At 61.1% G+C, this 13176-nt stretch overlaps 2 protein-coding genes across 3 annotated transcripts in view; one reads left to right on the top strand and one right to left on the bottom strand.

Annotated features, from left to right (window-relative positions):
• The window catches only part of PI4KA (phosphatidylinositol 4-kinase alpha), a gene marked incomplete at both ends in the record, with an annotated part of 118268 nt that extends 110783 nt beyond the window's left edge, over positions 1-7485 (top strand). For both annotated transcript variants that reach the window (XM_080717628.1, XM_080717629.1), the window contains 13 exons: positions 1005-1125; positions 2190-2319; positions 4585-4655; positions 4841-4913; positions 4997-5067; positions 5459-5568; positions 5784-5888; positions 5962-6087; positions 6171-6291; positions 6427-6586; positions 6684-6773; positions 7026-7109; positions 7434-7485. In XM_080717628.1, coding sequence (XP_080573754.1) covers positions 1005-1125; positions 2190-2319; positions 4585-4655; positions 4841-4913; positions 4997-5067; positions 5459-5568; positions 5784-5888; positions 5962-6087; positions 6171-6291; positions 6427-6586; positions 6684-6773; positions 7026-7109; positions 7434-7485 — 1314 coding nt within the window. The remainder of the gene's footprint in view (positions 1-1004; positions 1126-2189; positions 2320-4584; positions 4656-4840; positions 4914-4996; positions 5068-5458; positions 5569-5783; positions 5889-5961; positions 6088-6170; positions 6292-6426; positions 6587-6683; positions 6774-7025; positions 7110-7433) is intronic.
• A 2809-nt stretch (positions 7486-10294) lies between these two features.
• TMEM191C (transmembrane protein 191C) lies at positions 10295-12752 on the bottom strand (the record flags this gene model as incomplete). The annotated part of the gene is made up of 9 exons (XM_080717924.1): positions 12595-12752; positions 12395-12518; positions 11946-11996; positions 11722-11799; positions 11419-11475; positions 11276-11335; positions 10882-11016; positions 10768-10802; positions 10295-10493 (listed from the first exon to the last, which is right to left on the bottom strand). Exons 1-9 carry the CDS (start codon positions 12747-12749, stop codon positions 10295-10297), a joined length of 894 nt encoding a protein of 297 aa, XP_080574050.1. The 5' UTR covers positions 12750-12752.
• Between the last annotated feature and the right edge of the window lie 424 nt (positions 12753-13176).

Here is a 13176-nt window from a genome sequence, read left to right as displayed (position 1 = left end):
TAAGCTGAGGCTGGCTGTGAACCGCGATCCTCCTGTCTCAGCCTCCCAAAAGCTGGGATTACTAGCGTGCGCCACCAGCCCAGGCCCCGGTGCATTTTTTTTATTCTTTATTTGAAAACAGGATCTAAGTAGCTGAGGCTGGCTTTGAACCTGCAGTCCCCTGTCTCAGCCTCCCAGGTACTGGGATTACAAGTGTGCACTACCACGCTGGAGTTCTTTTTTATTTTTTGGTGGTACTGGGGGTGGAACCCAGGGGCTTTTCTACCTCTGGGCTATACTGCCAGACCTCTTTTATACTTTATTTGGAAACAGGGTCTCACTAAGTTGCTGAGAGCCTAAGTAGCTGAGGCTGGCTTCTAACCTGCGCCTCCCAAGCACAGGGATTACAAGTGTGCACCACCAAGCCCAGCTTTTTTTTTTTTTTAAGCAGGGTTCTGCTAACTTTCTTAGGCTGGCCTCCATCTTTGAACCTCCTGTCTCCTCCCAAGTACTGGGATTACAGGTGTGTGCCACCATGCCCGCTGATCTATGATCTTGGGGGGCCTTCTGGCTTTCTAGGCTGTCATCGGGGCTTAGGATATGGCTGAGGGGAGAGGGTGTGCCAGCATGCCAGGGCCCAGGGTCTGACCCGTGGGATTCAGCTGACTTGTTTTTGGGTTTTGGTTTTTTACCACCCAAGTTTAGGGTTTTGTTTTGTTTTTGACTGAGTTTGTCCTGAAGATTACTTTCCTGTGTATGTGTGATACTAGGATTAAACCCAGGGGTATTCTACCTCCAAGTTACACCCCAGGTCTATTTAATTTTTTAGGTTGAAACGGGGTCTCACTAAGTTGTGGAGGGCCTAAGTCTCTTAGGCTGGCTCAAACCTGCAATCCTCCTGTCTCAGCCTCCCAAGTACTGGGATTACAGGCATGCGCCACCACGCCCAGTGGGTGTTAGCGCCTCTCCTCTGCTAGGAAGCCGCTCCTGGGGAGCCTAGGCTGACAGTGCCCCCCTCCTTGCAGATGGGCTATGTACGCGAGTACATTCTGTGGGCAGCATCCAAGTCCCAGCTCCTGGCACACCAGTTCATCTGGAACATGAAAACTAACATCTACCTAGATGAAGAGGGGCACCAGAAGGACCGTGAGTACTGTCCTCACCCTGTCCCCATCAGGGTCTTTTCTGCAAAGCCTTTGTTGACCCTCAGCACAGCCTGTCCCTTCAGACAGGGAGGCATGGAAGGAGGGACGCCTGCACAGGCGGTAGCTCTCCAAGTGGCCTCCAGGCCCTTCACGTTCTTAAAAAACTATTGAGACCCACAGGAACTTTGGTTTATGTAGACATTATCAGCGGTAAGCAGAAATAGAAACTAAAACTGAAGCTGGAGCCGGGCGTGGTGGCGCACGCCTGTAATCCCAGCATCTGGGAGGCTGAGACAGGAGGATCATGGTTTGTGGCCAGCCTCAGCTACTTAGTGAGGCCCTCTGCAACTCAGGAGACCATGTTTCAAAATAAAGACAAAGTAGGGCTGGGGGTGTAGCTCAGAGGTAGAACCCCCTGGGTTCCATCTCAGTATCACAAAAAAAAAAAAAAATAGAGCTGGGGGTGTAGCTCAGAGGTAGAATGTCCCTGGGTTCAATCCTTAGCACAACAAATAATAGCTTGTTGTGTTTGTGTGTGGTGGGGGGTACTGCAGATTGAACCCAGGGGAGTTCTACCTCTGAGCCACACCTCCAACTCTAACAGGGTCTCACTAGGTTGCTAAGAGCCTTGCTGTGTTGTTGAGGCTGTCCTTGAACCTGCAGTCCTCCTGTCTCAGCCTCCCCAGCACTGGGATTACAAGGTGCACACACCCGGCTGCTTTGTTGTTTTTTGTTGATTTTTGCAATACTGGGGGTTGAACCTAGGGACTTTCTACCTCTGAGCTACACCCCTAGCCCAGTTTTATTTTTTATTTGGAAACAGGCTCGCTAAGTTGTAGAGGCTGGTCTCGAGCCTGCCATCCTCCTGTCTCGGCCTCCCGAGTTCTGGGGTTACAGGCATGTGCCACACGCCCAGCTTCCCCAGACATTCTCAGGTGGCACTGGCTTCTTTCCGTGGGCCTGCAGCAGGGAGGATCCGCGCAGGCTGTGCTCGTGGCTCACCCACACTTGGCTCTGGCCTGGTGTCCGGCGACCCCACGATCAGCCTCGGTGTTTCCCTGCCAGCGGACATCGGCGACCTCCTGGAGCAGCTGGTGGAGGAGATCACAGGCTCGCTGTCCGGCCCGGCCAAGGATTTCTACCAGCGGGAATTTGACTTCTTCAACAAGATCACCAACGTGTCGGCCATCATCAAGTAAGTGCCATGCCGGGCATCTGGCTCTGGGACACCTCGCTCTGGTCCTTGGCGCTCTTGGAATTGCCTGGGGAGCTTTTAAAACCCCACGCGGCTCCAAGTTCCCGCCCCGCCAGGCAGATGAGCGAGAGTCCCGTGGTGGGCCGCCCTGGGCAGCCCCAGGAGGCACCCATGGGAATCCCCTCCCCACGCTCACTCTCGCTCGCCAGTGGGGCCGCTCTGCTTGTCCCAGACTCCCACCCCGGCCTGGGCCTGCTTCACGTGGCCTTCACGCCAGCACCCCCAGTGCACACCAGCCAGTGCCCAGGGCAGCCCGGGCAAGACACGGCCCGCCTGCCTAGCTGTCGCCATGTGGGCACGCGAGGCCCAGCGTGTCTCCAGCAGCCCTTCCCAGGCCAGGCCCTGAGCAGTGGTTCTAGCAGCTTCTACCCCACAGAGATAAGCAGAGATAGGCAGAGGAATGTGTGGGGCTGGGCCGCCAGCAGGGAAGCAGCTGAGAGAAGCAGCCTAAAAGAGGTGGCACTCGCACGGCCAAGGCCCTGCCGGCGCTCAAGCCCCAAACCACGAGAAACAGAAGGTCTGCTTGGGCTCGCTGCTCTGGAGTCACCATGAGAAAGCCACTCGCCTGTGGCCACAAGGACCAGAGAAAGGAAGAGCCCCCACCCACAGTCTCTTGAAGGGCCTGCTGGGCGCAGGGCGCACACCTGTGATCTCAGTGCAGGGAGGCCGAGACAGGAGGATCGCAGGTTTAAGACCAGCCTTGACAACTTAGCAAGACCCTGTTTCAAAAGAGAAAAAAATAAGCTAAGTCAGGCGTGGTGGCGAACACTTGTGATCCTCATGCTTGGGAAGCTGAGACAGGAGGATCGCACAGGTTCAAAGCCAGCCTCAGCTACTTAGTGAGGCTCTCAGCAACTAAGTGAGACCCTGTTTCCAAATAAAATATAAAATAGGTCTGGGAATATAGCCCAGCGGTAGAAAGCCCCTGGGTTCCACCTCCAGTACCACCAAAAGTAAAATAATAATAATAATCTAGAAGCCAGGCATGGTGGAGCACACTTGTAATCCAACACTTGGGAGGCTGAGGCTGAGACTGGAGGATCACAGGTTTGCGGCCAGCTTTAGCTACTTAGTGAGGCTCTCTAGACCTAGTGAGAACTTGTTTCAAAATAAAGAATAAAATATAGGGCTGGGGGTGTAGCTCGGAGGTAGAATGCCCCCAGGGGAGGAGTCTACCCCCAGAACCACAAAAAAAAATTAAACTAGGCATGGTAGCACACACCTCTAATCCTAGTATTTAGAAGACTGAAACTTGGAAGACAGGATTACAGGTTCAAGGCCAGCCTCAGCAACTTAGTAAGACCTATTTCTTTTTTTCTTCTTTTGTGGCACTACAGATTGAACCCAGGGGCATTCTACCTCCAAGCCTATACTCCCAGCCATTATTTTTATTTGTGTGGTACTGGGGGTGGAACCCAGGGGCTTTCTACCTCCGGGCTACACTCCCAGAGCTATTTTATATTTTATTTGGAAACAGGGTCTAACTAAGTTGCTGAGAGCCTCACTAAGTAGCTGAGGCTGGCTTCGAACCTGCGCGAGCCTCCTGTCAGCCTCCCAAGCGCGGGGATTACCAGTGTGCGCCACCACGCCTGGCTATTTGTTTTTGAAGCAGGGTTTCGCTAGGCTGTTGGTGGTCTGACTACTTGCTGAGACCGTTGGTGAACCCTGGATCCTCCTGCTCAGCTTACAGGGTCTAGGGTTACAGGAGGAGGGTGGGGTGACTAGAGGTATGTGCCACCGTGCCTGGCCGAGACCTTATTTCAAAGTTTAAAAAATAAAATAGGGCTGGGGGTATAGCTCAGAGGTAGAATGCTTCTGGGTTCAATCCCTAGTATCCGCCCAGAGCTGTCAAAAAAGAGCACACCTCCAGTGCCTGCCTCCTAAAGATGGCCGCCACCTGGCCTCGCACCAGGCCTTGGCTGTGGGGCCTCAGGGGACACTGGGATTTACACTGCACCAGGAGGCCGCCTGTTGTGTGACAGGCATGTGGCTGTGACCCCATCCTCCTCCTGAGGCAAGAATTCCCGGGGACCCACTCAAGTCATGCAGCAGATCACACCGAGGGTATCGGAGCCAGAACTGTCGCTACGGCCTCCTCTCCCGCGGGGCTTCTCGGGATACCGGGCGGTGCTGTACGAATGGGCTACCGCCATTAGTAGCTGTAACTGGGAGGCGACTGCACAGCAGGACCTCTGTGTCTCTCAGGCCCTTCCCCAAAGGCGACGAGCGGAAGAAGGCATGTCTGTCGGCACTGTCTGAAGTGAAGGTGCAGCCGGGTGAGCAGCGGGGCCGGGAACGCCAGGTGGCACGACGGCAGAGGCGGGCGGGGGACGCGGCGCGGGGTCACGGGCAGGAAGCCGCCGTGTGTGGGAGGGTGGCCGGTCGTGAGCATCTCCTGGGAGGGGCAACCGGTCAGCGAGGACAGGCCTGTGCAGTCACCCGCGCCAATTCTGCCTGCCAGGCTGCTACCTGCCCAGCAACCCCGAGGCCATCGTGCTGGACATTGACTACACGTCCGGGACCCCCATGCAAAGGTGAGCCCCGGCCACAGCCGCCTCCGCGCTGCCCGCCCGCCGCCTCCGCGCTGCCATCTTCTGGTTTTGCTTGCTTTTTGTAGTGCTGCGAAAGCCCCGTACCTGGCTAAGTTTAAGGTGAAGCGATGCGGAGTGAGCGAGCTGGAGAAGGAGGGTGAGTGTCCCGCTCCGGGGCGTGGCGCCGCCTCGCCCAGGCACACTGAGTTCAGTAGCAGCTCCCAGAAAGATGGCCACGTCGTCACTGTCCAGGTGCACCACCGATCCCAGGCACACCCGAGGCCTGCCTTTGGGTAAAACTCAGGTTCTAGTTTCAGTTCTTGTGGCAGTGGGGACTGAACCCAGGAGCATCGGGCTGCAGCCCTAGAGGTCGCTGGGGCCATCCGCAAGCAGAGATCCTCCTGTCCCACCTCCCTGCTCAGCTCAGGGTCCATAGTTTAGTTGCACATAAGCCTGAATGAAGGCAAAGGCTTCTGGCCAGCTGCTTCTGCCCAGCAGTGTGGGGCTTTGCAGAATGGGGGCTCAGCCAACCACGTGTCTCGCCCCAGGTCTGCGGTGCCACTCAGACTCCGAGGACGAGAGCAGCAGGCAGGATGCAGATGGCCAGAAGGTCTGCTGGCAGGCAGCCATCTTCAAAGTGGGCGATGACTGCCGGCAGGTGAGGGGCAGGGACGGCAAGTCTCGCCAGTCTCCAGCACCGTGGAGCAGGTTAGGGCTGGTGCCAGACCCGAGGCGGCTCTGTCCTGCAGCATAGCTGCTCAGGGCTGACAGGCGAGGCCGCCGCCCTGGTGAGCCCCAGAGCCGCTGGGGACAGTGTGGGCCGGGCCTGCACCCTGCGCCTGCGCCTGCATCCTGCGCCACCTCACTCCCCAGGACATGCTGGCCCTGCAGATCATCGACCTCTTCAAGAACATCTTCCAGCTGGTTGGCCTGGACCTCTTTGTTTTCCCCTACCGTGTGGTGGCCACCGCCCCTGGGGTAAGTCCCCTGAGCAGGGCCTGTGCCCCCGGGCAGGCCCCGGGCCTCACCGCCCTCCCTCCCTCCTGCCCAGTGCGGCGTCATCGAGTGCATCCCTGACTGCACGTCTCGAGACCAGCTGGGCCGCCAGACAGACTTCGGCATGTACGACTACTTCACGCGCCAGTACGGGGACGAGTCCACCCTGGCCTTCCAGCAGGTAGGTGAGCCGCCGCTGTCCTCGCTGACGAGCGGGCGGCCCTGCGCCCACGCAGCCCCGAGCTCACCGCCCTCTCTGCACAGGCGCGCTACAACTTCATCCGCAGCATGGCCGCCTACAGCCTCCTGCTGTTCCTGCTGCAGATCAAGGACAGGCACAACGGCAACATCATGCTGGACAAGAAGGGCCACATCATCCACATCGGTCAGCCGGCCTCCGTCCTGGGCTCGGGGCTGGCACCGGCCCCTGTCCCCAGGAAACGCTGCGTGGCCTGCTTGGTGGGCGGCGGCCACTGTTCTGGAAGCACTGCCCACCCAACCCCGGCTTCGGGTTTTGCAGACTTCGGCTTCATGTTCGAGAGCTCGCCGGGTGGCAACCTCGGCTGGGAGCCAGACATTAAGCTGACCGACGAGATGGTGATGATCATGGGGGGGAAGATGGAGGCCACGCCCTTCAAGTGGTTCATGGAGATGTGTGTGCGAGGCTACCTGGCCGTGCGGTGAGCTGTCCTGTCTCACGTGGCGTGTCCTGCCCTAGCCTGGCCATGGACAAGGAGGCCGGGGTGAGGCCGCTCAGCACACCCCTTCCCTCCGCAGGCCCTACATGGACGCCGTCGTCTCCCTGGTCACGCTCATGTTGGACACCGGCCTGCCCTGCTTCCGTGGCCAGACCATCAAGCTCTTAAAGTAGGTTCCTGGGCAGACACACAGGTGCTTCGGGGCAGCCGGCCACTGGCCGAGCCTCCACCCACGTAGGACCCTCGTGTGGGGCTGTCTCAGGGCTTGGCAGTGGGGCGCCCATGGGGTGCCTCTCCCTGCTTAGTCCCCTGCAGGGTCAGGCCCGCTTGTGGCACCTGTGCACTCAACAGATGCCGAGGCCGCCGTCCAGGGCTGGGTGGGGGCTGGGTGGGCGGCAGTGGCAGCCAGGGCATCCCCCAGGCACAGGTTCAGCCCCAACATGACGGAGCGAGAGGCCGCCAACTTCATCATGAAGGTCATCCAGAGCTGCTTCCTCAGCAACAGGCAAGTCGGCCGCCCGCCTCTGCCCTGGCACCGCGCGGGGCAGAGTGCTGAGGGGCACCAGGGAGCAGGCGTGGGGGAGGGCAGCGCAGGTGAAGGGAGAGCCCCAGAGCCTGGGAGCTGGGCACTGCATGGCCCCCAAGCCAGGAGCACGCGCAAGCAGAGCAGGGTGACCCTCAACAGCCCTCCGCCTGGAGGAGGGACAGGGCGTCGGGTGGCGGCAATGAGCAGCCCTCGCCCCGAGTCTGCTCATTGAAGAGGCCTGTGAGAAGGGACTCGCCCCGCCGCGCCGCCTCTCAGCCCCCGCCTCTCCCCTCGGCCTTCCAGGAGCCGGACCTACGACATGATACAGTACTACCAGAACGACATCCCCTACTGAGGCCGCCGGGGTCACGGGGAGCCGCTGCGCCATCCCGCCGCCATCCCGCAGTGCCCTACTGAGCTCGGCCGGGGTCACAGGGAGCCGCCGCGCCATCCCGCCGCCATCCCGCAGTGCTGCTCCAGCCCGGCTCAGCCATGCCATGGTGCTGGCTGCGCGGGCACAGCCCTCCCTGCAGCTCTCTGCACAGGTGTGAGCCCTCCTTTGCACTGGACACATTCCCCACCTGTCTCACCACATAGGTACATGAAGCATTCTGTGTATAAAAATTATTGCAACTTAACCGAGGTGGACAAAATAAAACCCCTAAAAAGTGCCCTGTTGAAATTTGTTTAGGTAGTCAGGCGTGGTGGCGCACACTTGTAACCCAGCATTCGGGAGGCTGAGACCAGAGGATCACAGTTCACAGACAGCCTCAGCTACTTAGCCCCAGGCCCTTCACTACTCAAACCCTGTTTCAAAAATAAGACTATCGGGGCGTGGTGGTGCACCTTTGTAATCCCAGCATTCCAGAGGCTGAAACAAGATCACGGTTTGCGGACAGCCTCAGCTATTTAGTGAGGCCCTTTGCAATTCAGTGAGATTCTATTTCAAAATAATTTAAAAATGGGGCTGGAGGTAGAATGCTCCTGGGTACCATCCTCAGTAAATTGTTTTGTTAGCACACGCTTGTTATCCCAGCATTCAGGAGGTGGAGACCAGAGGGTCGTGGTTCACCCTCAGCTACTTAGGCCCTTCACAACTCAGTGAGACCCTGTTTCAAAAATAAAAAGACTAAAAACTAGGGCTAGGGGGTGTAGCTCGGATATAGAAAGTTACCTGGGTTCCATCCCTGGTACTGCAAAAAAAAATTAAAAAATAGGACGGGCGTAGTGGCGCACACTTGTAATCCCAGCATCTGAGAGGCTGAGACAGGAGGATCCCAGTTCACGGCCACCTCAGATCCTGTTTCAAATAAAGAATAAGGGCTGGGGGTGGAGCTTGGATGTAGAATGCCCCTGGGTTCCATCTCCAGTACCTCAAAAAAAAAAAAAGAAAAAGAAACTTTGGTTTGTGGTACTGGGGACGAGCTCCACCACTTGGCCCAGGCCGGCCTCCAGCTGGTGCTAGAAGGCCTCCTGAAGGGCGGGAGCCCTTGTACCTGAGCTCCAGCAGGGGCCCCGCCAGCTGGGAGCCGCCCTGAGGGACCATCTCACCAGCTCTCACACCTGGGTTAGACCGAAGCTTCGGGGAAACGCTCCAAAATACCGCTGTATTTTCCTGTGGGTTGAAGCCCAAGCACAGGCTGCCGCGCCTGCATCGCTTCCACCGCTCCTGTCCCACATTCCTCTGATGCCGTGCTCCAGGGACAAGAACTTCTAACAACCCCACACCCACCCACTGTGGCCCTCAATCTTAGGTAGAAAGAAGACCGGAGAGCAGGGGGGAGAGACAGCTGGTCCAGGACCCAGGAGGAGGATCGCGGGTTCAAGGCCAGCCTCAGCAATTTAGCAGAACCCTACTAAAGTAAAGCCAGGCATGGTGGCACACACTTGTAATCTCAGTAGTTGGGCGGCTGAGACAGGAGGATCGCAGATTCAAAGCCAGCATCAGAACTGAGGCCCTCTGCAACTTGTGAGACTCTTGCTTCCAAATACGAAGTAAAATCCGGCTCAGTATAACTTGAAGGTAGAATTAGGTTCAATCTCTGGTACCAAAAACATAAAGGGTTTGCTCAAAGCTAGAATTGTGTCTCGGCTCAATCCCCAGTACCAAAATTACAAAGTTAGAAAATTGAAGCCGATAATGTAGCAGCAGTAAAGCACTTGGCTAGCACATGTGAGAGCCCGGGTTCCTTCCCCAGCATCACAACAATAAATACTAAACCAGAGCCAGGCGTGGTGGCACAGGCCCCGCTAGGGCTGGAGCCATCACGGGGCATGTAAACCCGAAGGCAGGAGGGGCAGAAGAACACGGGGTGGGGGGGTGGGGGGGTGTGTGCAACTGCTGATTCAGTCTAGCTATCACGACTCCATAGTGGGCGAGGTGCTAGGAGGCGGGTGAGCCAGGCGAGGGGCATGCACTTGAGACCCCCCGCACCAGGGGTAAAGCCAGCCCCGAGGGGCGTGATTCCAATCAGAAAATAGAGCTGGGGTGCAGTTTGGAGGTAGAATGTCCCTGCACACACACATACACAAACACACACACACGCCTGCAACCCCAGTGCTTGGGAGGCTGAAACGGAGATCACAAGTTCAAGGACCGTTCCCAAATTAAAAAAAAAAATAATACGGGCTGTAGATGTAGCCCAGTAACAAAAACAACCAAACAAAAAACCCGCAGTGAAGACGTTGATGTGCCTGCTGTCACCTGTCACTTTTTTTTTTTTGCAGGTCCGGGGATGGAACCCAGGGCCATTCAACCTCTGAGTTACACCCCCTGCCCTATTTTTTATTCTTTATTTTGAAATCTGGTCTCACTGAGTTGCAGAGGGCCTCACTAAGTAGCTGAGGCTGTCCGCGAACCGCGATCCTCAGTCTCAGTCTCCCGAATGCTGGGATGACAAGCGTGCGCCCCCACGCCCGGCTCCCGATTCTTAAATTTGAAGCGTAGGTCTCTATAAATGAATCCAACAAGAATAAGCCCTAAAAATGCCTACAGAGCGATAAAGACACTGATTAAAGGTTACTGACATATGAACCCATGTAGCGTGCACGCACTGCAGTTTCCCTGCTGAAAATAAAACAGCCCGCAGCGCGCGTCGGTTACGAGGAAAATCAAGGCTCCTTTGCACAAAGCAGAGCGTCTTGTTCGCGGCCGCAGGGGGCGGCTAGGCGGGCAGCAGGCCCCGGGCGCGCAGCTGCAGCAGCGGGGCCAGCGTGTAGCGCAGGCGGCGCAGCACCGCAGCCCGGGCGGCGCCGGGGTGGGGGCCGAGGCCGGGGCGGCCCAGCGCGGCGAGCAGCAGCGGCAGCGCCAGGAAGCCGAGCGGCAGCAGCAGCAGCGCCTGCAGCGCGCCCAGCGCCCAGAGCCTGCGGATGGACGAGCGAGCGAGGGCTGGGAGGGCCGCCGGGGCAGGGCCAGGGGCAAGGCCAGGGGGAGGGCCAGGTCGAGGGGGAGGGGCAAGGCCAAGGGGAGGAGGAGGGCCAGGACCAGGGGAAGGGCCAGGGGAAGGGCCAGGGCCAGGGGCAAGGCCAGGGGAGGGGGAGGGCCAGGGGGAGGGGCAAGGCCAGGGGCACGGGGAGGGCCAGGACCAGGGGCAGGGCCGCCCTCCCGCCCCCCGCCCGCCGCCCGCCGCCCGCTCACCTGAGGCCGCCAGCGCCGCCGAACAGCCGCTTGTCCTGCGGGACGGAGACACGGAGGGAGTGACGGAGGGAGCAGCGCGTGCAGCCGGCCGCCCGCCCCGCCGCGCACACTCACGCGGTCCGCCCTGGCCACCTCCTCCATGAGCGAGCCCGAGCCGTCCTGCCGGCGGCGCCGCGCGTCCCACGGCTCCGAGCCGCCCCGCGAGGCGTCCAACGCAGCCGCCGCCTCCATCACCTTCCCCTGCAGCTCCTAGGAAGCGAGCGCGCTGAGGCGGGGCGGGGCGGGGCGGGGCTGCGGGGCGCTGTGGGCGGGGCTGCGGGGCGCTGTGGGCGGGGCTGCGGGGCGGGGATTCGGGGCGGGGCGGCGGGGCGCTGTGGGCGGGGCGGCGGGGCGCTGTGGGCGGGGCTGCGGGGCGGGGCTGCGGGCGCTGTGGGCGGGGCGGGGCTGCGGGGCGCTGTGGGCGGGGCGGGGCGGGACGCTGTGGGCGGGGCGGGGCGGGCTCGCGCACCTGCAGCACGCCGCTCTGCTCCTGGAAGCTGGCCCAGGCCTCCTCGGTGCGCTGCGCGCTCTGCGGGCGGCGGCGGGCGGGCCCTCGTTAGGAAGGAGCCGCGCACCGCCTCCCGCACGCCCGCCGCCCGCCGCCCCGCGCACCTGCCGCAGGCCCTCCGCCTGCAGGACGTACTTGGCCTCCACGAGCTCCAGCTGTTTCTGTGGAGGATGCAGAAGTGTCAAGATCCAGGCAGCCGTCACTCAGCCCGCCCCGCCCCGCGGCCACGCCCACGCACAGCCCGCCCCGGAGCCTGGCCCCGCCCACCACCCGCCCTCAGGGCCCGTCCACGATGACGCCCCGCCCGGGAGCCCGGGCCCCGCCCACCACCCGGTCTCAATGCCCCGCCCACTCCGCCGCCCCGCCCAGGAGCCCTGGCCCCGCCCTCAGGGTCCCCGCCCCAGCACCTGCAGAGCCACCAACTGGGTCCCGAGCTGCTGCTCCGCGCGCTGCTGACTCAGTTGTTCCCCTCCGTAGTAAAAGAGCTGGGGGGCGGGTCTTGTACGGTGGGGTTACGGGACCTCTGGAGAGGGGTCTCTTGGGGGACAGGGGCTGGGCGGCAAAGGGTGGGGCCGAAGCGGGACCTCCGAGAGGAACCCGAGGACGGAAGCCCCCCAACCCTGGCACCTACCTGACTGGACAGCTCCTCCCACTGCTCCTGCAGCTGCTGATTGTGCTGCTCCTGCGGACCGCGCCGACGGGGCGGTCCAGACCTCTCCAGAGGCCCCGCCCCAAGCCCCGCCCCAGGGCCCTCCCTCCGAGGCCCGCCCCCAGACCCTCCTTCCGAGGCACAGGCCCACAGGTCCTCCCTTCAGGCCCCGCCCCCAGGCCCTCCCTCCGAGGCCCCGCCCCAGGCCCGCCCCAGGGCCCTCCCTCCGAGGCCCGCCCCCAGACCCTCCTTCCGAGGCACAGGCCCTCCCTCCGAGGCCCCGCCCCAGGCCCTCCCTCCGAGGCCCTCCCTTCAGGCCCCGCCTCCATGCCCGCCCCCAGGCCCTCCCCGAGGCCTCGCCCCCAGACCCTCCCCCCGAGGCCCCGCCCCAGGCCCTCCCTCCGAGGCCCCGCCCCGGAGCCCAGCCCCACCAGGTCCAGCTTGTGCCGCTGGGCGGAGTCCAGCAGTCCGCGCGCCCGCTCCGCCCGCTCGCGCGCCGCCTCGCGCGCCTCCCCTCTCAGGGCCCGCGCCGCCTGGCTCCGCCTCCGCTGCAGGCTGCGAGGGAAACCGAGGCAGAGCTGGCGGGCGCGGGGAGCCGGCGGCCCTGCGGCCCGCCCCCGCCGCCGCGCACCTGCGCTCGCGCGCCCGCAGCTCCTGCAGCCGCCCCGTGAGGCTCTCGCTCTCCGCCTCCAGCCCGCGCAGCAGCTCCTCCAGCTCCCGCCTGCGCAGGCGGCCGTCGCGGTTGTCCTTCTGCAGCTGCAGCAGTTGCTCCTGCGGCTCGGCCATGGCTCCGCGCTCGGCCCCGCCGCCGCCAGCTCGGCCCGCGGCCGCGTCACAATTCACCGCGGGGCCCGGGGGGGGCGGGGCGGGCGGGCTCGCAGGCGGTCTGTCTGTCTGGAACTACCAGAGAGCCACCGTCGATCAGTGAAAGGTTAATAAAAGACTCAGAGCTAATGCGGCAAATGGAAGCAAGATGGGTTTCCACCATTGCAAATGGTACCTGCCAACTGCCCGATGTTTCCTGTGACAGACTTGGAAATATATAGCAGAATCCGTGTGTGTGTGTGTGTGTGTGTGTGTGTGTGTGTGTGTGTGTGTGTGTGTGTGTGTGCGCGCACGTGTACTAGGGATAAAACCCAGAGCCTTCCTATAACCAGGCTACACTCCCAGTTGAGTATAGCCCAGTCGTAGAAAGAACTATTTTATATTTTGT

This window comes from Muscardinus avellanarius, assembly GCF_963383645.1.
Source record: "Muscardinus avellanarius genome assembly, chromosome: 21".
Taxonomy (NCBI): Eukaryota; Metazoa; Chordata; class Mammalia; order Rodentia; family Gliridae; genus Muscardinus; species Muscardinus avellanarius.
This window is presented reverse-complemented; position numbering and strand designations above follow the sequence as displayed.